The 26,676-nt window shown below is 49.8% G+C and overlaps 1 protein-coding gene across 1 annotated transcript; it reads left to right on the top strand.

The window, feature by feature from the left end:
* The first annotated feature begins 1,075 nt into the window (after positions 1-1,075).
* Positions 1,076-14,504, top strand: LOC136161856 (histone-lysine N-methyltransferase PRDM9-like). The gene is made up of 11 exons (XM_065926980.1): positions 1,076-1,144; positions 1,548-1,671; positions 1,977-2,084; positions 6,207-6,256; positions 8,067-8,223; positions 9,052-9,153; positions 9,367-9,638; positions 10,169-10,236; positions 11,306-11,499; positions 13,171-13,933; positions 14,102-14,504. The coding sequence occupies exons 1-11, from the start codon at positions 1,076-1,078 to the stop codon at positions 14,502-14,504; spliced, it is 2,310 nt and encodes a 769-aa protein (XP_065783052.1).
* Positions 14,505-26,676: the final 12,172 nt, after the last annotated feature.

Below are 26,676 nucleotides of genomic sequence, written 5' to 3'. Positions count from 1 at the left end.
ACAGGGTACAGGCAGGCTGCTGGCCCTTCACTTCACCTCAGCGCCTAAGGACTGGACGTCGCTGAACCTCTAGCGCTCCTGGGGACAGGGTGGGCAGTGCGGCAGAACAGCGGGGAGGCTGAAGGGAATGCGTCCTGCGCAGCCATCATAAACCCTTAGCTTGATGGCTTCAAATTCCAGGGTGGGAGGCCCGAAATCCTGTCAGCTTTGAGTAACCTGAGTCCTAATCTGAAGCGGGCTTGCGTCTCGTCAGCTTCAGGGATTACAAGTCCCTTCACCCACAGAAACCCCAAATCCCCTAGTGCTGCGACCCTCAAATACCTAGATTAACCCCAGATCCCCTCAGCCTGAGGCACCCTAAAATTACCACCCGCAGAGAGACCAAATTTCCTAAACTTCGGAGACCCTGAATACCTCCGCCTGGGAGCTCTTAAACCTCTTCCTCCTCAAGACCCTAACTGTACTGCCTATCGGAGCCCTAAAATTCCTTAGTAAGAAACCCCCGATTTCCTCAGCCTCACAGACCCCAAGTTTTCTCACCGAGCGCATTCTACATCAGACAAAAGATCCCCAGTCCCCTCTGTCTGAGGACCCCAGTTACTTCAGCCCGTGGGACCCAGATCTCCTCAAGCCGAGCGACTTCTCCCTTAGACGTAGAACCTACGTTATGCCCAGATTTTTCTGAGTCCCCAGGAGGAGATCCTCAAAACCCTTCTTGGAGAAACATTCCCTCTGCTGCACTGGAACAGAGCCCTGATTTCAGCCGACCCCAGTCCAGCAGTTAGGGGTTTCCGGGTCTCCTCGAGAATCCCTCCGTCACCCACAGTCACATCCCTCCCACTGCCTTCCCTTAGAGGGGCTGAATTGTAGGGAACCAAAGAAACCAAATCTACTTCATATTAGGCTGATCTGTCATACCTAGTCAGGATCCGTCCTTCCCACGAATACCCTCACCCTGACTTTCCCCTCGCCTTCCTGCCCTGGACACTCCACCCAAGGCAGGCAGCTCAGGCTCTGGGCTATCTCAGCACCTTCTTCTTCCACAGGCACCTTGGTCTTGAGCACTCCAATGGCCATGAGGCCGAACAGGTCTCCAGAGGAGAGCACTGAGGGAGATGCCGGGAGAACAGAGCGGAAGCCCACGGTGAGAGGTGGAGGCGGCAAAGCTGGGCTCAAAGCCAGCTCTATAGGAAGGACATGGCGTTGGTCCCTGAAGCACCACAGACTGCTTGCCTTGGCAGCTGAGTGAACGTCCCTGTGGCTGTACACAGGATGGGAATACCTGGTCCTGTCTGAGATGGTGGGGTGGAGTGGGACAAAACAGGACACTAGCTTCTCAACTGCTCTGTGTCCAGGGAGAGCTAGGAAAATGCTCAGTTTGTTCAGTTAAGGAGGACACAGTCGGGAAGGAAAGTCTTCATCCCTCTCTCACACACACCATCCAGGACCTTCAGCCTACTCCCTGCACAAAAGGTGGAAGAGAAGTCTCAGCTCTAAGGTCTGACTTAGATTAGTAAATCACTGATGAAATCTATTATTTTCCTTAGGCCAAAGATGCTTTCAAAGACATCTCCGTATACTTCTCCAAGGAAGAATGGGAAGAGATGGGAGAATGGGAAAAAATCCGGTATAGGAATGTGAAAAGAAACTACGAAGCGCTGATTGCTATAGGTAACAGGAAGTGCTGGGCGCCTGTGAGCCTGGGAAACATGAAACAGGTCTTCACCCTCAGTGTTCACTTGGCCCGCTCTTAGGTGGCTTCACCTGCTCACAGTTCCCTTTTGTGTGGAGACTAACCTGGAGGAAATGTTTGCAGTTCTGTACCAGAGGGAGGGTGACCTGCAGTGCAGAGCTCACCTCTTGCCTTGTTCTAGATTCTCCCAGCACATCCCACAGATTCCCTGACTCTGTGACACTTTCCATTGCTTCTATGCTTTGTTTCCCCTTCTTAGAACAAATGTTTTGCTTCTTTCCAGGTTTCAGAGCCACTCGACCAGATTTCATGCATCCCCGCAGGCAGGCCATCAAGCCCCAGGGAGATGACACTGAGGATTCTGATGAAGAATGGACACCAAGACAGCAAGGTGAGAGGCCAGGAGGGTGTGGACGTGTCTTCCTGAAACCAGTCTGGGCTTAGGTCTCAACTACATCTCAGCCATTAGCAAGGAAAACATAATTTTCAGCATTCCCAAGTGGCTGTGGCTGAATATTGACATTAGCCTGAATGAAGATGAATGTATAGGCTTTCTAGTGTAATTCTCAAAAGTTTTATGGTTAATATTTATCATTATTTTTAAAAAGAATTATTTTTGCTAAACATTCTTAGTGAAAGGCAGCTAAAGATCCTTTAGAAATAAATTCACCAAACAGATTGGTTATTGGTTATTGGATTAAATCTCTTCAAAGAGGAAATGATTAACATATTATGTCAAGATACATTATGCATATATGTATATAAAATAAAACTCATGATCTTCTTACCCTAAGGTTAAACTAATTCTTTATTTTGATTCTGGGAAAGGGTTTGAGAGAACTATTTATTCTCCATGATCTTTCCCACATTTCACTGACCAGAGATGGCATCAGGTAAATAAAATGAAGTACACCTATTATAAAATAGAAGTAAGCAGCTCACTTCCTCTTCTGCTGCTCAGTTTAGAAGAGTTAATCTGCCTAGACTGCAGAAAACAATTTAGATAGTTCTATGATTCTCCATCTATGGATTTCTGTTCTCCCAGATTTTAAAAAAATTACTTATTTGTTTTGGCTGCACTGGGTCTTTGTTGCTGTGGACAAGCTTTCTCTGGCTGCGGTGAGTGTCTTCTCGTTGCAGAGCACGTGCAGGCTCTGTAGTTTCTGACACACAGGCTTAGCTGCCCCGCAGAAAGTGGCATCTCCCTGGACCAGCCATCGAACCTGTGTCCTCTGCACTGGCAGGCAGATTCTCATCCACTGTGCACCAGGGACGTCCCTCTGTTCCCTGAGGTTATTAAAACTAGGGAAAGGGACATGAAAACCAAACATTTGGTTGTCTGCAAAGGTTTTGACATAAGGAGAGATTCTTAGGGAATACATATGCCTCGGTTCACATACGCCTGCTCGTCTTTATTTACCTTTTTAACAGTTTCTGACTGTATGGCACACCGCTGCTAACTATGTACACGTTAGTGTTAGTGGCCACAGTGCTAATCGCTCAGTCTTGGCTGACTCTGGGTCCCCATAGACTGGAGCCCACCAGGCTCCTCTGTCCATGGGATTCTCTAGGCAAGAATATTGGGGTGGGTTGCCATGTCCTACTCCAGGTGATCTTCCCAACGCAGGGATTGAGCCTGCATCTGTTGCATCTCCTGCATTGCAGGTGGACTTTTTACCCCTGAGCCACCGGGATTATATATACACATTGCTGTACAACAAATCTGTAGAAGTGTTACATCTTGTGTAACTGAAGCCCTAATCCACTGAGGAACAATTCTCCAATCCTTCCTCCTCATAGCCCTTGGCAACCACGATTATATTTTCTGTTTCCATGGATTTAATTTAGATACCTCAGAGAAGTGGAATCAGGCGATATTTGTCTTTTTTGATTGGTTCATTTCACTTAGTATAATATCATCAAGGCCCATCCATGTAGCATATGACAGACATCTTTATTAAGGCTTCAAAACATTCCGTTGTGTGCATGTGGATATAAGAGCTATAACATATATCTTATATATAATCTTTATCTTTTATCCACCAATGAACATTTATAATGCTCACACATCTTGCCCATTGGGAATAATGCGGCAATGATGATACATGTGCCCACTATTTACTCATTATCTTGCTTTCAATTTTTTACGGAAACCCACTCTTGACTTGGATTGCTAGATCATACAGCACTTCTAATTTTCTGTGGAAACTCCATAGTCTTTTCTAGAAAGCTTGCAACATTTTACATTGCCAACAATAGTGTATAAGGGTTCCAATTTCTCCATATCCTTTCCAAACTTGTTATTGTCTTCTTATACATATTGCCCATCCCAGAATGTTTCAATTTGTATTTCCATACCGACTAGTAATATTGAGAATCTTTTCATATATTTGTTGGCCATTGTGTATTTTCTCTGGAGAATTGTCTATTCAATTCCTTCTCTCACTGTTAGTCAGCGCAGACTGCCATAACAAAACAGACTGCATTCCTTAAACCACAGAAATTTGTTTTCTTACAATCCTGGAACATGGAAATTTGATATCAAGGTGCCATCATGGTCCATCAGATTTTCTTCCTGGCTTATAGGTAGCCTTCAAACTGGTGTATGCTTAATAACCCCTTATCAGGTGCAGATTTTATAAATATTTTCTACCATCATGTCGGTGGCCTTTTCAACTCTGTTCAGTGTCCTTTGCTGCACAGAGGTTTTAAGATTAATCTCATTTCTCTATTTTTACTTTGTTACTAATACTTGTGCACTTGGCACCATATCTAAGAAATCATTGCTGAATCAGTGTTGTGAAGCTTCACCCTTGTTGTCTTCTAAGGGTCTTATCAAGTCTTGCATAAATGTCTTTAATCCATTCTGAGTTGATTTTTCTTCAAGATGTAAGATGTTCGTTACTTTGCATATGGTTATTTTGTTTCCCCAGCACCATTCATTACAGGGATTAAGCTTTCCCCATTATCTTGACACGCTAGATGAAGATCATTAGACCATGTATCCAAGAGTTGATTTCTGGCTGTCTATTCTGTTCCATTGATTGACATATCTGTCTTTATGCCAGCCAGCTTCCTCAGTGGCTCAGCAGGTGAAGAATCTGCCTTCAGTGCAGGAGACACAGGAGATGTGGGTTCAATCCATGAGTTAAGAAGATCCCCTGGAGAAGGCAATGGCAACCCTGTCCAGTATTCTTGCCTGAGAAATCCCCTGGACAGAGGAGCCTGGAGGGCTACAGTCCAAAAGGTCACAGAAAGTCAAGAAGACTGAGCAGCTAAGCACACATGTTTTGCCAAATCCACACTCTTTTGGCTCCTGTACCTTTGTAGTGTGTTCTGAAATCAGAGGCCTCCAGCTTTCCTATTCTTTCTAAGATTGCTTTGCCAGTTTGGGGTGCTCTGAGATTCCGTGTTAACTGTTGGATGGATTTTCTATATCTGAAAAAAATTCCATTGGGATTTTAATAGGAATTGCATTGAATGTTTAAATTGCTTTGGGTAGTATGAACAGCTTAATAATATTAAGCCTCTAAATCCATAAACATGAGACACCTATCGATTATTTATGTCAGATTCCTTTCAGCAATATTTTGTAGTTTTCAACATATGAGTCTTTCATCTCCTTAAGTTTATTCCTAATTACTTCATTCTTCTCAATGCTATTATAAATAAGATTCTTTGACCAGTGGCTAGGACTCCACACTCCCAATGCAGAGAACTTCCGTTCAGTCCCTAGTCAGGGAACTAGATCCCACATGCCGCAACAAAAGTCATGGAAAAAACAAAGAAATAAAAATAAATATTGTTTTTATAATTTAGCTCTTGAATATAGCTTTAAAAAAATAAAAAATAAATAGTATTGTTTTCTTATTTTCCTTTGTGAAATGGTCATTCTTCATGCATGGAAAGATATTTGAGTGTTGATTTTGTACCGTGCAACTTTCTCTGCAGGAATTTTGTGTGTGTGGATTTAAAGATTTTTCTGCACATAAAACCATTCCCCTGTGAGCAGACATAATTTTACTTCTTTCTTTCCAAATGGAAGCCTTTTGTTTCCATTTCTAACCTACAGCGCTGGCTAGGAGTTCTAATATTATGGTGAACACAAATTTGATAACGGGCATCCTTGGCTTTTCTTCTTGATCTTTATCACTGATGACTATGATGTTAGAGGTAGACTTTCAATATATGACCTTTATTATATTGCAGTCACTTCCTCCTATTCCTACATTGTTGAGAACTTTTGTCATGAAAGACTATTAAATTTATTAGATATTTTATGAAAATCAGATGAGGCACGGATGAAGTTTCATATATTTTTTTAATTTTAAGAAAACTATGTAATACTCCCAGTGGAACCATGGGAGTTGATGATACAGAAATCATTTTCCATTCCTCCTTTGGTAATCATTGTCTTTGTCACTCTCTGGCTTAGAATTATGTGTCCTTAATTAGAATACCCAGAGTTTGGAAACATTTCCCAACCAAAACACTGATTCTCATCGTTTTCTAGGTAAACCTTCTTCGATGCCCTTCAGAGTGGAGCACAGTAAACACCAGAAAGTGAGTATTTCCCAAATCCTGTTGCCAAAATAACCTTCTCATGGATCGAGTCACAGGTGAGAATAGCAGAAAACACAGAGATCCTGGAGACCGCTGCCTCCCTGTCCTGAGTCTTTAGCACAATGTCTGATATCATCACCATCTTTGCAGTTAGTAAGAACAACAACAGTAGTAGGTTGTTCTGTTGTTACATTATTTTCATAATATTTTAGACTTCAAGTATTTTATGTGAATAAACTTGCTTAAACCTTAAATCAATCCTACAGTACCTATAAGTAGGTATAGAGCTATCACCATTATAGATACAAAAAAAAAAAAAAAAAAAAAAGGTAAGAAACATTTGATTATATACCTGAGACCACAGTATCACTGGTAGTGTAATGTAAACCAATGCACGTTCTCTAAACACCTTACAAACTGATTAAAACTTCCATAGTTCTATGAAGCTTATTCATACATCTTTATATCATTCATCTGAGAGATGTTTTCAACCTCAGTTTTTTGTGCTTTGCTAGGGAGGCATATGCTAAGACATCTGAATAAGGGAAGCTTAAGGACATGCTGGGCAGTTTGTAGAGTGGACAGTCCAAGATGAAGAAGCTTAAAGATATGCTGGGCAGTTTGTAGAGTGGACAGTCCAAGATGAAGAAGGAGACAGGATCCCAAACTCAGAGCCTCCCACTCCAACATGAGGAAGCAACTTGCAACCCTGATAAGCCTCAGGTTTATGACTGAAAAGCAACAAATAAGAAAATAACAGAAGGACTTCACATAGATTACCTGCTTTTGAGTAGAAACTCATCATCTGGGCATCATTTCAAATGCTCATTCTTGTAGGAGGGAGTAACAACTCCTTCCACTGAGCTCTAATTAGCAACTCTCCTGTTTGTAATCATTTGTTTAGCCTGCCCCTGTGTTGTGAGCTTTGAGATCCTAGCCCACACCCATTAGTTCTCAGAAGTCCAGGCCCACCTCAAAGCCCCTAAGTGCCCCCTGAATGGTTCGTGAGTGAGTGACTCCACATTTAAGCATTCATCTAGGAGTAGAAAGGTCAAAGGATGCTGAAGATAGTATCTGTGAGCGGCACTTGAAATATAGTGGCAGTTTAGGGAATAAATTGATACGTAAGGGATGTACGTTTACGTTCTTACTGTATTAAATACTTCACACAACAATTTGTTGAAGGTTATTAAATTTCATGTCCACTATAATATTAAGAATTAGCCTGTATACCAATTCATGGATCAGGAAGCTGAGGAGAACCAGCTGGTCATACAGCCTTGTTCGAGGAGAATTGACGAGACCGGCTACTTTAACTCCAAACATTGTCGCTAGGACATGGCAACCTGCAGCTTTCATCTCATTTGCTTTATTGTCTAAATGTGTTTCTGCCGATCGCCTTTTCTCTTCTTAATCTCACTGCTTTGTCACCTTGTTTTCCACATGTGTTTTGTCCCCTCTGTAATTTTCCATTCGTCCTCGTCCGTCAAAGGGCCACTATTAAGAGAAACCCTCAGGATCTCTCTACCAGCCCTTACCCTCTTCTTTCCCTGACCTCCAGCTTTTCTCCCTGCCTTGCTCTCACTTTTATGCAGAAAGTTGAAGGGGAAGAACCTTAAGATATGAATTCTAGTTTTGATTCACTATCCACGTAGGTCCTTATTTTACACTCCAGTGTTCAGACCCCTTCCCCCCATATCAGGTATTTCCAAGAATTGTCAAAGTATTAACTAAAGTCATGCATGTGAAAACACTTCATAAAGTCCTAAAGAACTAAAGAAATGCATGTTGTCTTTTACTCACATGGAAGAGAATGTCCAGGGCACCATTAAGTAATGAATCTAGTTTGAAGGAATTGCCGGGAGCAGCAGAATCGCTGAAGACAAGTGGCTCCAAGCAGGCTCAGAATCCAGTGCCCCATCCCAGAAAAGCAAGGACCCCTGGACAGCACCCCAGACAAAAAGTCGGTAAGAGAAATTTGGGGAGTTCTTCTAATTAGTTCCTCTAATTCCTGTAGAAAAACTAATAAGCATGGCCTAGGTGTGTGGCAGGGACTTTGGGTAGGCGTGGTTTAAGCTGGACTGATCTGAGACATGAAGTTAGCACTGGGGCCTTGGGAAAATCTTATACAATTTCTGAGATCCTGAATGCTATCTGTAAAGTGAGGATAAGGATACATAACTCATACAGTGCTTGAATGCCTTACATTAAATGCAAAAGTCTGACACCTACAAGTAGTTCAATAAATCCAGCTGTGATAATGGGAACCGAGCTTTGTTAGTGTTCATGCCCAGACCTCTGCTCAATGCCTTACTTGTCATGTGCGCTTAACACATATTTTCTGAGTAGATGTGTCGATGAACTATTACCTAAGTCGGAAGGTTGGGAAGTTAAACCTACTAATGGGAAGTGCAGGAAGCTATCACTGAACTGGGCATCTGTGGTCAGTGGAGCCTCAGTCTCTTGAAACTGTATTTAAAGGGAGAAGAAAGAAAATATAGAGAAGGGACTCCCTGGTGGTTAAGTGGTTAAGACTCCACGCTTCCACTGCAGGAGGTGTGGGCTCCATTCCTGGTCAGGGAACTAAGATCCCACAAGCAATGCAGTCTGGCCGAGAAATAAATAATGGAACATGAAAACATAAAATTACGAAAGTAAAAGTTTGAAAAATACATATAAGAAAATTTTAACAAAGTGTAGAGATGGACAGGTAGGAGATCTCACACTTTCTGATAAAACAGGGACTAACTCCCCAGACCCCACCAGCGTTGCTTAGCTTCTGTTCTCCATCTTAGAACTCAGAGGAAAGGAGACTGGAGTGAAGAGGTACAGTCTACGGGAAAGAAAGGGCCACGTGTACCAAGAGGTCAGCGAGCCTCAGGATGACGACTACCTCTGTGAGTGACCCCGCTGGCCCACTCACGGAGAAGGGGCAATGAGGCCTTGGTCCACTAACCTCACCTCACCATTTAGTCCCCCGGCCATCCCCTTCCTCTATGACTTGGGGTGCAGGATCGAGGCCAAATGCCATGAATGCCCTAGTTCTTTATGAAGGTCTTTACGACCAGAAACATCACTGTACCTCCTCTCATCCCTGTTCTCACCTCCAGATTGTGAGGAGTGTCAGAACTTCTTCATCGACAGCTGTGCTGCCCATGGGCCCCCAACATTTGTAAAGGACTGTGCAGTGGAAAAAGGGCATGCCAATCGCTCAGTCCTCACGCTGCCCCCTGGGTTAAGCATCAGACTGTCAGGCATCCCTGACGCTGGGCTTGGAGTGTGGAACGAGGCGTCCGATCTGCCGCTGGGCCTGCACTTTGGCCCCTATGAGGGCCAGATCACAGACGATGAAGAGGCCGCCAACAGTGGATACGCCTGGCTGGTGAGAAGCACCCGTTTCCCTGTCCTCTGGCCTCTAATCACTTGTACGTGGTGGGGGGTACTTCATGTCTACATATGAGGATGCAGATGGTGATAACATGGTCGTCAATGACACAGTCAGCCCTGTGTACTGTGTGACGTGGGCGTGACCACAGGACTTCCATCTAAATGTCAGAGGAGAGGTGGGACCACAGTGTACAGACACTCATGTCATCTATCTAAAGGTCAGAGGAGAGGTGGGAACACAGTGTACAGACACTTAGACCTCTCTCTAAGGTCAGAGGAGAGGTGAGAGCACAGTGTAGAGATACACAGAAGTGAGTTCTCCCTTGTGGAGCCCTTGCCTTCAATGAACCAAGGGACTGAGACTTGGAATGATGAGTAAGGAGCTTACCATGTGGTCCGACTGGCACTTGAATCCATGCAGGCTGAAAAGCACCAATGACTACACAGGGAAATAGCTCTTCTATTGCTTCGTACCAAAAAAAAAAAAAAAAGAGGAAAGCTTGTAACTCTTTCTCTGACCCTCAGATCACCAAAGGGAGGAACTGCTACGAGTATGTGGATGGAAAGGACACGTCTTGGGCCAACTGGATGAGGTGAGTGCAGTGAGTCTGCAGTGTGTAGACATTGAGACTCCGTCCATCCCACGCCCCTTTCCTTCTCAACCCGGCTCCCTCAAAAGCTTTCACATCTTCCTTCCTCTTTTCCCTCAATACCATACTCTTTCATTTCAAAAGACACTAAAAAGAAGGAAATAAAAATATGGCATGTGCCGTCAAGATACAAGTCTATATGCTGAACAAAACTGGTGGACTTGAAAACAACTTGAAGCATCTAGATTCACCAGGAACACTTTAACTCACTTAGTGGACACTTCTCACGCCCTTTATGGTGCAATTTAGACAGTGAACTTCGGTACTGAAGCAGATCACACAACCCATGTCCTTTTGGAGAACATACTGCAGACAGACATTAGCCAATTGATTTTAGGAGCAGTAACCTTATATTTTCTATCTTTGAGTAAGTGCACACGCCAGGATGACCTAACACAGGAGACCTTGACTCTCTGTGGGCAAAAACCTCCTCAGGATTGGTTCCAGTGAGAGGTGGGCCCTGAGGCCTGGGAAGGAATGGGGGGCAGCTTGGCCCTGAGCAGGGCCATTCTCTGAGGGCCTCTCCTTTCATCAGGGCAGGCAGACAGTGAACAAACTATTACTGTTCCGTGTCTCAAGCTATATCAGAGCTCTCTCCAAGTTTACGTGGGAGGGGGTGGGCAAGCGAATAGGACCCTGGATACACGTGGGGAGATGGCAGAAAGACTCGGCAGAGAAGGCAGGCTGGGGTGAGTGCTGAGGGCTGCATGTTAGCCAAGAAGCACCAAGTCCTGTGGATGAAAGAGAACTAAATTCAGAGTTTAGAGGAGCTGGAGGTCACCAGCCCCACGGACAGTCCAGGTGGAGATGAGTCTGGAACTGGGCTCCGGAAAATGGCTACTTAGGTAAGGAGAGAAAAGCATGGGAATTCACATGGCCTGGTCGAAGGAGTGAACAGAAGGTCCACATGAGGGGCGGCCTCAGAGGCGGAAGGCAAGGAGCTGGGCATGGGCGCACAGTGGAGGGCACTCGTCACCTGAGGTTTCTTTCCCTTTCCCGGCCTCGACCCCAGGTATGTGAACTGTGCCCGGGACGACGAGGAGCAGAACCTGGTGGCCTTCCAGTATCACGGGCAGATCTTCTACCGAACCTGCCGGGTGGTCAGGCCGGGCTGTGAGCTGCTGGTCTGGTACGGGGACGAGTACGGTCAGGACCTTGGCATCAAGCGGAACAGCAGGGGGAAGAGTGAGCTCGCGGCCGGGAGAGGTGAGTGTCTCCCCTCTTCCAGCACCCCACCCCATCCTGGGAGCAGCCGTGGTCCGCTTTCGAAGCAGAGGACAATCCAGTCCTAAGTCAGTTGAGTTGCAATTAAAATGCCTCAGAATTTGATTGTTTTCATATGACTGTTAGGAGAAATTTTATATTGAAAATGTTAGTTCTAATTTTTAATATTTCATGCAAAAAAATGTGCAACATCACCTTCTGCTAAAAGGCTGAGAAGCAAAAAGCAACATTTCGAGCACCTACCACCTCTCTGCCCTTTATTTGTTTCTTCTTCATTTCCTCCCTTTTCTAAGCGACACGTGTACAGTGATGCGCATTCAGTTCCTGTTCCAGTCTTTTGTCATGTGAGTTCACGCGCTGTGACAGACGGGGCTCCACGCCCCGAAACAGACAGAACCACTGCCCTGGGGCAGCAGGGGCTTCACACCAGACAGGGGCTGGTGCTGAGGAAAACCAGCGCAGGGAACGTGCCTCGGATCAGCGTGAGCAGAGGGTGGGGTGTAGTGCAGGACGGTGCGACAGGGTCTCTGCAGAGATAAGACCTGCGGGGAAGGATTCCAGGCAGGGGAGCAGCCCGTGCCGCAGCCCCAGGACCGGGAAGCGAGGCCATGCCAGGGGTCGCAGGAGGAAGCACAGAGGGAGAGGAAGGAGGCTGGACGGGACACGGAAGCCTCAGGGCCTGTATCCACGTGCAGGCCCCAGGGGTCCTCCTGGGTGACACAGAACAACCGCCAGGTTTTCAGCTGCAAGCAGCATGTTCTCTGTGCTAAGACGATCCTTTGGTTCACTTTTGGGAAGAGACAGCAGCGGGGAGTCCCCTCAGAGATCAGTTCATTGCCAGACATGAGGGGAGAGTGGGCTGTCTGAAGATGCTTGGGAGTGAGGGCGTGAAGGGTCTGACTGGACATGTATTTTTAAACATGGATTCCTAGTGCATGTTAAGTGGATTAAGCCTGAATGAAATAAATGAGGTATGAGTACTGGTGAGGCATGAGAAAGGATATGCCTTTATTTTATGATTTATGGGAAACTGAGAGAGGAGCAATTTGTGAACCAGTTTGGGCAGCAGGAGCCAGACCTGTAGTCAGTGGGACTTGGGCCGCTCGGTCTCATCCAGGCTCAAACCCACTTCCTGCAGAGATCGGCACAAAGGCTGCTCTTTGAACAAGGAACCACAAAGTCAGAATTAGCCACACCTGCTCTAACCACCCCCCGTGCTGCCTCCCATATGCAGAGAGCTCCAGGCCAGGCTCCCCTAACTTAATAGACCCTTTCCCCTCACAGGGAGCCACTCAGGAGATTTCACCTAAGTCATCAAGTCTTATCCCTCAGTAGGGTAAATACCTGGGGCGACTGTGAGGTGACTTTTCAGACACCTACACGCAGGGAAAGTCCCTGAAGATCCATCTCTATCAGGAGAGACGCTGCCTCTGATGCAGCTGGAAGGTCCCTATCTGGGTGATATGTAGAAAAGGCCCTTGACACCCGCTTCCTGGATTTCTGTAGATGTAGAGAATAACAGTGGAATGGAAGAGTGGACTGTAAAGGCACTTGATGGGCGACAGATCGTGCACTGTCAGCACTTAGATGATGAGTGGGCAAGGCCTGACCACGGCAAACCAGCTACCTGACAAAAGCTTCCTCTTTCAGCAGAACCGAAGCCCAAGATCCACCCATGTGCCTCCCGCTCTCTGGCCTTCTCCAGCCAGAAATTCCTCAGCCAACACATCCAAAGCAGTCACCCCTCTCAGACCCTCCTGAGACCATCTGAAAGCGACCGCCTCCAACCAGAGGATCCCTGCCCAGGCAGTCAAAATCGGAGATATTCCAATCCACACAGCCCGAGCGACAAACCTGAGGGCCACGAGGCCAAGGACAGGCCCCAACAATTGCTGAAAACCGTAAGGCTGAAGAGGATTTCAAGGGCCTCTTCCAACTCACCCGGAGGGCAAATGGGGGGTTCTGGGGTGCATGAGAGAATGACAGACGAGCCCAGCACAAGCCAGAAACTGAATCCAGAGGACACAGGCACATTGCTCACGGGTGCAGGGGTCTCAGGGATTATGAGGGTCACATGCGGAGAGTGTGGGCAAGGCTCCAAGGACAGGTCAAGTCTCACCACACACGAGAGGACACACACAGGGGAGAAGCCCTATGTTTGCGGGGAGTGTGGGCGAAGCTTCCGTCAGAAGTCAGTCCTCATCACACACCAGAGGACACACACAGGGGATAAGCCCTATGTTTGCGGGCAGTGTGGGAGAAGCTTCCATCGGAAGTCAGCCCTCATCAGACACCAGAGGACACACACAGGGGAGAAGCCCTATGTTTGTGGGGAGTGTGGGCGAAGCTTCAATCAGAAGGCCCATCTCATCACACACCAGAGGACACACACGGGGGAGAAGCCCTATGTTTGCGGGCAGTGTGGGAGGAGCTTCCATCGGAAGTCAGCCCTCATCAGACACCAGAGGATACACACAGGGGAGAAGCCCTATGTTTGCAGGGACTGTGGGCGAAGCTTCCGTCAGAAGTCCGTCCTCATCAGACACCAGAGGATACACACAGGGGAGAAGCCCTATGTTTGCAGGGAGTGTGGGCGAAGCTTCAGTGATAAGTCAGTGCTCATCACACACCAGAGGATACACACAGGGGAGAAGCCCTATGTTTGCAGGGAGTGTGGGCGAAGCTTCAGACGGAAGTCCCTCCTCATAACCCACCAGAGGACACACACAGGGGAGAAGCCCTATGTTTGCAGGGAGTGTGGGCGATGCTTCAGTCATAAGTCAGTCCTCATCACACACCAGAGGACACACACAGGGGAGAAGCCCTATGTTTGTGGGGAGTGTGGGCGAAGCTTCAGTCATAAGGCCAATCTCATCTCACACAAGAGGACACACACAGGGGAGAAGCCCTATGATTGCGTGGAGTGTGGGCGAAGCTTCTGTCAGAAATCAACCCTCATCAAACACCAGAGGACACACACAGGGTAGAAGCCGTATGTTTGCAGGGAGCGTGGGCGAAGCTTCAGTCAGAAAACCCATGTCATCTCACACAAGAGAACATACACAGGGGAGAAGCCCTATGTTTGCAGTGAGTGTGGGCAAAGCTTCATTCAGAAGTCAGATTTCATCAGACAACAGAGGACACACACGGGGGAGAAGCCCTGTTTGCAGGGAGTGTGAGTGAGTCATGAGCAACAAACCACACCTTAGCCACAGGAGGATTTCTGCAGCCACCCCATGCCTCAGCTCTAAGGGGGCCTCAGAGGAGGCCTGTGACCCCTTACTGTCCCCACGAGTATGAGGAGAGAATTCCCAGGTGGTCCAGGGGTCAAAACTCCAATGCAGAGGCCTACGTTCAATATTTGCTTGGGGAACTAGCTCCCACATGCTGCAACTAAGACACAGCCGAGTCAAATAAATAAATGTATAATAAATATTTTAAAGAAAGCATGTGATAAGCACAGAATTATTTGTTAAATAGACTTTCCACTTTCATGACAGGAGAGGAGGGATATAAACCGCAGAGGGTTCCTTAGGTGTTCTGGAGATGTTCATGCCAATTGCCTTCGTGGTTTTTTAGGTCTCCTCTTCTAACAAATTTTGTCTCCAAACAAATCTGAATCCCAGACTATGTACTCATTCCCCCCTTAACACTGACAGCATTGGGGTCCAGTTAGCTGAACCCCTGGGAAGGCATAATTCTGGAGCCAACTCAGTTAGGTCACTGGACAGTCAATCCTGGGTCCAGGGAGAGGAATGCAGAGTGGAATCAGAATCACCAGGGAAGGGAATTCCCGGCCTCCTGGGAAGTGTGGCCTCTCCTCCTTATAGACCCCGGCTCTCCTTTGGCCTCTCCTGGTGGCCCTCTGCTTCCCTCTGACTTCTGTAGCCGCAAAGGTGAAGGCCACATGCGCGTGTGTGTGTGTGTGTGTGTGTGTGTGCTCGCGAGCCTGACTCAGCATGAGCCGTCTGGTCTCTGCCGCTCCCTCGGGGTAATCACAGCATCTGGACTCCAGATGCAACCACAGGGGTCCAGGTCTCAGCCCTGCCCCCAGCAGCTGCTAAGCTGGGGCAAGATGCTCAACCTCTCTGTGTCTCTATTCTCATCTGTGATACGGCGTGGGAGCACCAGCATTTTGGTCTGATGTGTCAGCACAGGCGGAATCTGGCAGAAGCTGGCTGAGAACGCAAGCCCCATCTTTGCTGTCCTTTGTGTTTTTCTCCTTAATATTTTTTATTTTTTAATAGAAGGATAATTGCTTTACAGAATTTGTTTCTTGCATGTCCTCCAGCCCCCACACCTTCCAGGTCTTCAGAGCTAGACGAAGAAGTGGCTGTTCAGGCACTAGGATGCCCTGATGAGGGGGTGTTAGGTCAGGGGCGCTAAGGGAAGGTGACCTCCCTTCGCACCCCTGCCGTTCCTGCTGAGCTGGGCAGGCCCAGGGCCCCTCCACAGACAGGCAGTGCCACAGTCGTCCCCCTGCCGAGCACAGAGCCTGGAGCCGCGTTTGCAGGAAATCCCCGTCCGGCCCCCATCCCACCCCCACACGGAGGGTCCATGAAGTCCACACCGCGGCTTCTCTATGCATGGGCCTCGTACCTGTGCCTGTGCGCTCTCGTCAATGCTGTCGCGACCTTGAAATTCTTAACCATGGAATAGTTCATCCTTACACTTCCCTTTCATGAGTGAAGTCTGATGGGCCCCGAGGTGCGCTGTGAGCAGAGCAGACGCTCACACAGCACGGGGCCCGGAGTGACCAGGCTGCACGAGGGGACAAGGTGGACACAAAGCCCCCCACCCTGGGTGAGTGAGGGTGGGGACAGCACCAGGAAGCCACGCTTGCTCAGACCTGGAACCTAGCTCCAACACAGAGTGGGTGCAATGCATTCTTAAGGTCAACCACACCCTCCCCTCTGTGAATGACCTCTGCCCTGGCCTGATCCTTCCAGAAGGGGTTCAGGAGGCTGAAGTCCGCCCAGCCACCAGAAGACACCAAGGGGAGAGTGGGCCACGGGGCGGGGGGCGGAGGGTGCGAGCTCCAGGACTCGGGGCAACGGCCCTCAGTTCCCTCCGTGTCCCAGGCTTGTGAAGCGTCTCTACATGAACCATGTCAGTGATAACCACCCACTATTATTTCCCGGTTTCTATGCTTTCTTAAAGGAACGTGTTTGTCTGTGGCTTGGTTTCCCTGCAGGAAGGGAAGCCACGTAAACTCCCCATGTTCTGTGGCTTCAGGCCGGGGCCACGGGAGGGAGAGTTAGGGGTGGTGTAGGCAGAGGGGCTTCAACTGAAAATGGTGGGGACCAAGAAACCTGCAGGAGCTTCTTACCTGCACCTCCCACCAGAGCTGGGCCTGGAATCCCCTGGAAGGCTGAGCAGGTCAAAGCTTCTCCCTCCCCTCCCCTCTGCTCCCCTCCCCTCAAGAAGCTGACTCCTGGGGCCAGCCCACAACACCCCCAAATCCCCCATCACCCACAGCGCCACACAGGCCCTCCCTCACATAAGTGGGATGACCTGGATGGTGGCAGGGATGCTGTGTGACCCCAGAGCTGGGGGTCTCAGCTGACCTTGAGCAAGTGGGTTGGTGCATTACACAGCCTCCCAGCCCAGGGAGCTGCCAGCAGCCACAAGCCGTGATCTGAAGAGGAGCTGGGAGATGGGGAGTGGGAATGCGAGCTCTCTGAGGTCCCGTCCTGTCCCCAGGACAGCGGCCAGGCCCCACCTGACACCGTGACTGCCCTGCCCGGGCACAGAGGACACCAGCAGTCATGGGACGGACAGTCAGCTGCCTCCGCAGCACGCTCCACCCTGACCACAGCGGCCCCGTGGCTGTACCAGCCCCGCCTGCGCGCGGCTCTGCTTGGCTGTCAGGGCTTGGGGACCCTGGGTGAGTCGGTGAGTGCAGAGCTCCAGAGGCCAAGCCTGTCTTCAGCCTCCAGCCCTGCCCTGCTTACGGGACTCATGATCCCAGCCAGTGTCTGAAGCCCAACCAGTATCTGAAGCCAAGATGCCATTGGGAGAATGACACCACAGAAGCTGACCTCAGAGCTCAGACTCCTGAAAACTTACTAAGCAGGTTATTTTTAGTCTTTTTTTACAGGGGGATGTTGGCAGGAAACGTGGAGGGAAATTACTCCCTTGGTGGTGTTGTGGTTAAGAATCCACTTGCCAATGCAGGAGACACGGGTTCAATCCCTGATCTAGGAAGACCCCACGTGCCATGGAGCAACTAAGTCCGTTCACAACTACTGCAGCCCAAGAGCCTAGAGTCTCTGCTTCCCAACCAGAGCAGCCTCCACAGGGAGAGGTTCAGCACAGAAACGAGAGAGCAGCCCCCACGCTCTACAACCAGAGAAAAGCCCCACAGCAGGGAAGACCCACACAGCCAAAAATAACTAACTAATCTTTTTTTTAAGTAGGAGGTTGCAGCATTCCCTGCTGATCCGGAGGCTAGGACTCTGAGCTCCCAGCACAGGGGGCCAAGTTCAATCCCTGGTCAGGGCACTATTTCCCACATGCGGCAACTGAAGGCCCTGCATGCCACAGCTCAGACCCAGCGCAGCCAATTAAATGAATACTTAAAAGTAGGAGGCTATTCATCTGTCACCATAGACAACTGCAACATTTTAGGAAAAGAAAAAAAAAAAGACTTTATTTTGCAAGTGCTCATGGTTCATTGCAAAAATTTGCTCATAATATGCAGCTGTTTGAAAAAAAGAAATTTAGAAAATACAGAAACTAAAACCCACCCATAAATGTGTGGGGAACACCAATTACTGCAGCATCTGGCCATGACACACGGGAACACAAGTCCGTGTTTTTCTTCTACAAAGAAGATTTCAGCCTCCACCCACCTTCCCACCAGCCTCTGCTCTGCTCACCGAGAAGACTGCTCTTTGGCCTCGTGACCGGGGGGTTTCTGTTGAACTCAGGGAGGCAGGGGAGCAGGGCTGTGCGGTTGGGGGCACCGTCTGGCCTCCAGTGAGGAGAGAAGCAAGAGTGCTCCCCCTCTGGGTCCAGCAACTCCAGGAGCCTCGGGGAGCCGCCTGGGAAGAAGCCTCTCAAACACCTTCCCTGTAGTCTCCAGAGTTACAGCACGTCCCACGTCTCGGGGTTCGGCTGTGGGTTAACAAGTCCTCTCTTGTTGGACAGAAAAGTGTTTCCACAGAGAATCTCACAGATCTTGGCCTAGTTTGGTTCTCTCATTGGACATGGAAAGTTTTTCTACAGAGAGTGTGCCCGGATCTGGCCTCGGTTGGTACAGATATAAAAGGCAGTATGTTCAGGGCTCAGGGAAGTTAGTTCTGAAGCTCCCTCGGTTTAGGGCTACAGCGCCTCCTCACCTCCACCCCTTCCATGGTCATGGAGCCTTCTCTTCCAGAGGAAGGTGTTTGGATACATCAGCCACAAAGTCACTAAAGAAGAGAAGGGCCACGGCAGGAGGGGCTGGGTGTTCCTGGGGGAGCAGAGGGGCCTTGGACACTCCATGCTGGACCCCTGCCCCACCGGCTTCTCCTCCTTTTCGCTGGGCATGCAGCTTTCACCTCCAGGGTTACCGCCAGTGATGGGCTCCCAAGACACCAAGCTGGGGTTGGCGATGGGCGAGCTGGATGCCAGGGAACCTGAGACCCTGCAGCAGGTCAGTGCATTGTGGACGAGGGCCGGCCTCACTGAACGGTTAGGCCCTGTGCATTCGGGACACCCTCTCTGGACCCCAGGTGGAGGTGTTGCTGCCCCCACTGCCCACCTGCATCTCAGGAGATGGAAGAGACTGGGTTGTCCTTCCCTCCTCCTGCCCAGAGAATGACAAAGGCCAGTTCCCGAAAGTCGGAGCAGGGTGGGCAGAGTGAGTCTTGGATCTCACAGGGTCCATGTGAAGAGGGGTTCACTGCTCCCTTGATCCCTCTTGGTTGGTTCCCCTTCTGTGTTGTCTTCACACCAGATCTTGCAAGGACGAGGCAGTCCAGGTGCCCACAGCATCACTCGCCCAGGTGCTGACCATCCTCCTTATTTATTATGGGCAGGGAGACAGGGTAGCTGGTGTGATGCTCCCCTGAATCAGAGAGGAGATCCCCCAGAGTCGGTCCCTGCCACCTCCTGAGACCAAGGTGGGCATTGGGGGCAGAGCACCTCCAGCTGGGGTCTGGAGAGGGTATCCTGAATGGACAGGGCTAACTGTCCATTGTGGCTCATGGGGTATGGGAAAGAGGGGCACGAACTCCTTTCTAAATATTTCAGACAACCACTGAATTCCTTTTGGTTTTTGGTTTCAGATCTTTTTGTATGGTCCATATTCAGAGTCTTTATTGAATCTCTTACAATATTGCTTCCGTTTTATGTTTTGATTTTTTGACTGCAAGGCATGTGGGATTGTTACCAAGTCCAAGCTCGCTCTGCATGCCTCACAACAGGCCGATAAACCAGAAGCGATGTGCTGAGGCAAGGAATATAACTTTACTTGGAAAGCCAGAAGACTGAGAAGATAGCAGGCTAATATCTCCACGAAACCATCATGTCAGGATCTGGATGCCAGTGTCTTTTATAGAACACAGAGCTGGGAGGTGAGGAAATACAGTAAAAAGGCCATTAATCTGGCAAATATCTGGAATGGCCAGCCTCGGGAGGAGATGTGTTACTTTCTCCCTGCTATAGCCATCCACAGGTGGACAGGTCCTGGACAGAGGCAGAGGGGCGGGGCTTCCTGAGGCAGGCCATTACATATGGACAGCATCTCTGTAGCAAACAGACCAACAGGAAGTAAAGGTTGAAGTAAAATATTCAACATGGAGTCAGATTTTGTTCTTCCCCTAATAATTCCCCAGTGTCAGCGTCCATTTATGGGAAAAGGGTGATGAGTGTTCTAATTGCTCCACTAGCTGCATCTTTTGGGGAGTGCCCACCACTGCTGCCAGTGTGCTGAATGTTCAGATTGGTCTTCGGTTGTTCTTTGGAAAGTCTCTACTTCATGTGTATAGACATAATACTATAATACAGGTGTTGAGAGTTGTTTTATTCAGTACAAATCTTTTAGGATTCCAAAACCAGGGGCAGCATCTAAAGTTAAGAAATTTAGCACTTTTCTGTGTGTGGGAAGATGCACCAGCCACCTCACTGAAATCAGCCCCTTTGATACACACCTCACCATCTGGGGCCAGCATCCTGTCCTCTCCTTCCTGAGTTTCCTCAAGGCTCATAGTGGGGAGTGGCTGCAGTCTGATGGCTGCTGGAAAGCAGGTATTCTTTCCTTTCCTGAGTTTCCTCGGGGCTCACAGTGAGGAGTGGCTGCAGTCTGATTGCTGCTGGAAAGCAGTTTTTCTTTTCTGTCCAGAGTTTCCTCAGGGTTCACAGTGGGGAGTGGCTAAGTCTGATTGCTGCTGGAAAGCAGGTATTCTTTCCTTTCCTGAGTTTCCTCAAGGCTCATAGTGGGGAGTGGCTGCAGTCTGATGGCTGCTGGAAAGCAGGTATTCTTTTCTTTCCTGAGTGTCCTCGGGGCTTACAGTGGGGAGTGGCTAAGTCTGATTGCTGCTGGAAAGCAGGTGTTCTTTTCTTTCCTGAGTTTCCTCGGGACTCACAGTGGGGAGTGGCTGATTCTGATGGCTGCTGGAAAGCAGGTATTCTTTTCTTTCCTGAATTTCCCCAGGGCTCACAGTGGGGAGTGGCTGAGTCTGATGGCTGCTGGAAATCAGGTATTCTTTTCTTTCCTGAATTTCCCCAGGGCTCACAGTGGGGAGTGGCTCCAGCCTGATGGCTGCTGGAAAGCAGGTATTCTTTTCTTTCCTGAATTTCCCCAGGGCTCACAGTGGGGAGTGGCTGAGTCTGATGGCTGCTGGAAAGCAGGTATTCTTTTCTTTCCTGAATTTCCCCAGGGCTCACAGTGGGGAGTGGCTGAGTCTGATGGCTGCTGGAAAGCAGGTATTCTTTTCTTTCCTGAATTTCCCCAGGGCTCACAGTGGGGAGTGGCTGAGTCTGATGGCTGCTGGAAAGCAGGTATTCTTTTCTTTCCTGAATTTCCCCACTGCTCACAGTGGGGAGTGGCTGAGTCTGATGACTGCTGGAAAGCAGGTACTCTTTTCTTTCCTGAATTTCCCCAGGGCTCACAGTGGGGAGTGGTTGCAGCCTGATGGCTGCTGGAAAGCAGGTATTCTTTTCTTTCCTGAGTTTCCCCAGGGATCACAGTGGGGAGTGGCTTTAGTTTGATTGCTTCTAGACAGTAGTGGGGGGGGGGGGGACCTGGATAGCCATTGAGATCATTTCAGCAGAGAGAGCAAGCAGGTCCTGTGACTCCAGACAACCTTCCAATGTTCAGGGCTCAGCGTTCAGCCTGTAGGATCCACAGCCGTCAGCTCAGCCACCATACTCTGCACTTAGCTGCTATCTAGCCCTGAAACCTGCACTGCAGGAGGCCTTCTAAATGTGCCGGCCTGTCCAGCAAACTCTCGGTCACCCCCTCCAAGCCTGACCCAGGCCCAGCTCTGCTGAGAGGGTCTCACTGGGGACCCAGCTTCCCCCTCTGCCTCTCCCACATTCCACATCTGAATGGGGAGAAGGCAGGGGCTGGGGGCACAGTGCCTCCAATCATGTAGGGCAGACGTTCTCCCATCACCCCTTGTGGTCCATCCCTGGGAACACAGTCTACTGTCACTTTTAGCAGCAGAGGACATGTGTCCCCAGATCCGGCCCACTCTCTAGGGGTTGTGAGCTGTGAGCACTAACACAGGAAACCCCGAGTGACCTGCTAAGCCTGGAAGACTAGTTCCTGGGATGTGCGCTGAAGTCTGAAAGTAGCTTCTCATTGGGATTAGCCTTCTCCAGACGTAGCTTGGGGGCAGAAAGAGTGCAATAAGTGGCACCCAGCTGGGACAGCGACATGGTGCCTCTCGACAGGCCTGTGGAAACTGTGCACCAGAGTGACCAGGAGCCCACATTCACCCAGCATATGGCTTCTTAGAGGTCAGTGACAGACTAAAGCAACCATGAACCTGTACACCCAGCAGACAGTCTCTGAGAGCTCTGTGACAGACCAGAGTGACCACGAGCCTGCACTCACCCAGTGAATGGCCTCTGAGAGGTCTGGACAGACCAGAGTGACCACAAGCATGCATTCACCCAGCAGACAGCCCCTGATAGGTCTGTGACAGACCAGAGTGACCACAAGCATGCATTCACCCAGCAGAAAGCCCCTGATAGGTCTGTGACAGACCAGTGTGACCAGGAGCCTGCACTCACCCAGTGGACAGCCTTTAAGAAGTCTGTGACAGACCAGAGTGACCACAAGCCTGCACTCACCCAGCAAATGGTCTCTGATAGGTCTGTGACAGACCAGAGTGACCACGAGCCTACACTCACCCAGTGGACAGCCTTTGAGTGGTCTGTGACAGACCACAGTGACCACGAACCTGCATTCACCCAGCAGATGACTTTTAAGAGGTCTGTGACAGAGCAGAGTGACCACAAGTGTGTATTCACCCAGCAGACAGTCTCTGAGAGGTCTGTGACAGCTCAGAGTGACCACAAGCATGCACTCACCAGTGGACAGCCTTTGAGAGGTCTGTGACAGGCCAGAGTGACCAAAAGCCTGCACTCACCTAGTGGATGGCCTCTGAGAGGTCCGTGATGGGCCATGATGATTACGAGCCTGCATTCACCCAGCGGTGAATTCTTGCCTGGAGAATGCCATGGACAGAAGAGCCTGATGGGCTACAGTCCATGGGGTCACACAGAGTCAGACAGAACTGAACACCTGAGCACACACACATGAAACAGAAATGGACCTGGGGACAGAGGGAACAGACTGGCGCTCTCCGAGGAGGAGCGGGTGGTGGAGGGACGGAATGGTAGGCCGGGGTCAGAGGATGTAGCTTTTATAAGTAGAATGGATAAACAAGTCCCTGCTGCATAGCAGAGAACCATATTCAGTATCCAATGATAAACTATAAAAGAATATTTTTAAAAAGATTGTATATATGTGCACAAGTGTATCCCTGAGCTGTGCAGTAGAAATTAACACATTGTAAACCAGCCATACTTCAAAAAAAAAATACTGATTAAAAAAAAAAAAAAAAAAACAGACCCTAGTCAATTACAATAGACACTCAACCCAGGAGCACCAAGCCCCGATCAGTCAGAACATGGACCAACCAGTCAGAAGAGGGGCCGACAGCAGACGGGGTCCCACGGCGGCCCACAGGCTGGCTGGGAGCCCTGGGCGCCGTAAGCCACAAGTGTCGCTGGAGGAAATGAGAACTCTACCCACACGAATCCCCCTCCAGCTCAAAATAAAGCGGCTCTGCTTCCCCTGACCCCTTAACTGACGGGGCCCTGGGACGCCCTGGCTTGGTGCTGGGACCAGAAATGTACTGGTCGGATCCCAATGCAGGGGAGGTCAGTGAGGGCAGCTCTGGAGCGGGTGGGCCAGGATGAGCGCAGCAGCTCTGCCCGTTCTTCGAAGGTCGGAAAAAAACAGAGCCCAGGAGGCCGGAAAGTGTCCTAATGGAGGGCAGGCCCCACGTCGGTGCCTCCGCTCTCTGGCTGAGACCCAGCGCTGACCCCCTGTGCCTGTCTGCAGCGCGTTCTGCACACACCCTGACGGCTCAGCTGCTGAGCCCCAAGGACAAGGCTTGTGATGGCAGCCATGCCCACAGGTACCAACAGCACTGACCATCTGGCTCCCGGCCCAAAAGCGAGGTCCAGCTAAGACCAGTGGGCACGTTGTCAGCGGTGCTCCAGGGTGGGCCCGTGTCACCAGTAAATAGCAGTGTCACGATGCAGGCCAGCAGGACTCAGCCTGGCGGATTGCTAGTATCAGCGGGGACACACCGACCCATGAACACTCCCGGCCCTGGGTCAGGCAGAGACCCAAACAGGCAGACAACTGCAGAGAGCAGAGCCCACGGCACAGACAAGGTGCACCCGTCCCCGGGCAGGGAAGGGGCCCCATCTCAGGGGGCGTCCTTGGGATCCCCCAGCTTAGCATAAAGAGTCTTCAGGCGCAGGTGGTAGGAACAGCCTTGGAGCTGCTTTTAAGTCATGCAGGGCAGGACACGCAGGTGAGTGAAGGCCAGAGGGAATGTGCCGTAGAAAACAGGGTGTCTGGGGAACAGACGGGCTTGGGTGGAGCTGAGCCCAAGGGGCTGGGAGTCCGGACTCAGAAACCCTGTATGCCTCTCTCCCGGCTCGGCCTCCTAATCTACTTAACCCCCACTCTGCAGCCTGACGCCACCTGTCCTGTGCATCTCCACACTAGGACCGTCCACTCATTCACAGATATTTGCTTAGCACCTGTCTCTGGCCAGGTCGTGTCCCAGGCACAGGACAGTCGTGAGGAGACAGACAATAACCCCAGTCCTTGGGGAGCAGAAAGTCTACCATAGGCCAGATGCACTGCTCCTGTGGTCGAGCCCCGGCAGAACACTCCTCACCCACTGGCCAGCCTGCTGGAGCTCCGGGCCCAGATGCAGTTCTGTCTGAGCATCCCCCCTCCTCCAAGAAGGCGCCTCTCTGGACTCACCGCCCGTCAGCCCCTGCCTCCCCGTGTCCTGTGTCCTTCTCAGCACAGACCACCATCTGAAACGGCCTCCCCGCCACCTGCGTGACCTCAGTGTACCTGGCGATGCCACGTCCTTGGTGAAGGAAGGTCCCGGCTGCCCTCACGGCTTTCTGCTGAGTTCCCACCACAGATTCCCGTCACGGCGGCCTGGAAGGACTCTCCAGATGGGTGTGGAGCAGGGCTCGGTGGGGCCCGAGAGGGTGGGCCCCCTGGGCCGCTCCAGCGGTCAGGGTGGACAGGGACCTCCCAGCAGTGGCTGGGACTGGCTGGCAGGCCGATCAGCTTCCTTCTCCCTGGGACCACGAGGGAGCGAGGCCCTCATCGCTGCCCAGGAAGGGCTGCCAGTCCCACAGTCCTGAGCACCCCGTGACCTGTTACACGTTTTACCTGTGTGATCTCAGCTCCCTCCGGCAGAACGCTCTGGGCTACACACTTGGAAGAATCTCCTGCAGTGGTTTCAGTTCAGTTCAGTCGCTCAGTCATGTCCGACTCTTTGCGACCCCATGGACTGCAGCACACCAGGCCTCCCGTCCATCACCAACTCGCAGAGTTTACTCAAACCCGTGTCCATTGAGTCGGTGAGGCCATCCAACCATCTCATCCTGTGTCGTCCCCTTCTCCTCCCGCCTTCAGTCTTTCCCAGCATCAGTCAGATATGACTGAGCAACTGAACTGAACTGATGCGCCTGTGAATAAATGCAAGAGGAAGAAATCAAACTCCTATCCCCTGTGTTTATCATACTGCCTCCTGACTGTGAGCCCTTCCTTCTATGAGCCCCTAGACTCCTCAAGGGGGGCAGGCAAAGGTCTTGAGGCCTGATCCTGCTGGGTTCCCTTCTCAGCCGGCTGACAATTGCAGCCAGCTCTCTATTTCCTCCAGACTCAGTCTCCATGTTCTTTTATTCAGCTTCAGCGGGCAGAGAAGTCCAAGATTTTGGTCAGCAACAATACCACTGACCTGATCATCAGGTTAATCTGAATTAACACCACCACGCATAGCCTACTACTTAGACTCACAAGACTACTCCTCCTTAATCAATGATAACAGCCTCAATTTCTCACTAGTTTTCTCCCACTCCCTATGGACTCCACTGATTTTAACTACATGATTATGACCCTTTATACGAATAGTCAAAACCACGTATTAAAAGAATCTCTACCAGAAAAAAAATATTATCACTCCTAGTCATACTATAATTACTTTAATTATCACATTTACTGCCATAAAATTAATTCTTTTATATATTCTATTTGGAGCAACACTAGTTTCGACACTCATTATCATTACCCAAAGAGGAAATCAAGCAGAACACGTTAATGCAGGTCTCTATTTATTTTATAACCTAGTAAGTTCTCTCCACCTCTTAGGAATACTTGTCTACATTCAAAATACAGTAGGACCTTTCAATATTCTAATGCTGAGCCCAATCAGTATCCAACTCTTGATCCAATGGTTTCATAGGGTTAATATGCATAGCTGCCTTTATAGTAAAAACACCATTTCATGGCCTCCACCTTTGACTACCTAAAGCACATGAAGAGGCCCCTATTGCAGGCTTCAGAGTTCTGGCTATGCTGCCAGCACTCCTAAACTTTGGATGCTGTGGTTACTA

Source organism: Muntiacus reevesi, chromosome 2 (assembly GCF_963930625.1).
Source record: "Muntiacus reevesi chromosome 2, mMunRee1.1, whole genome shotgun sequence".
Lineage (NCBI taxonomy): Eukaryota > Metazoa > Chordata > Mammalia > Artiodactyla > Cervidae > Muntiacus > Muntiacus reevesi.
This window is presented reverse-complemented; position numbering and strand designations above follow the sequence as displayed.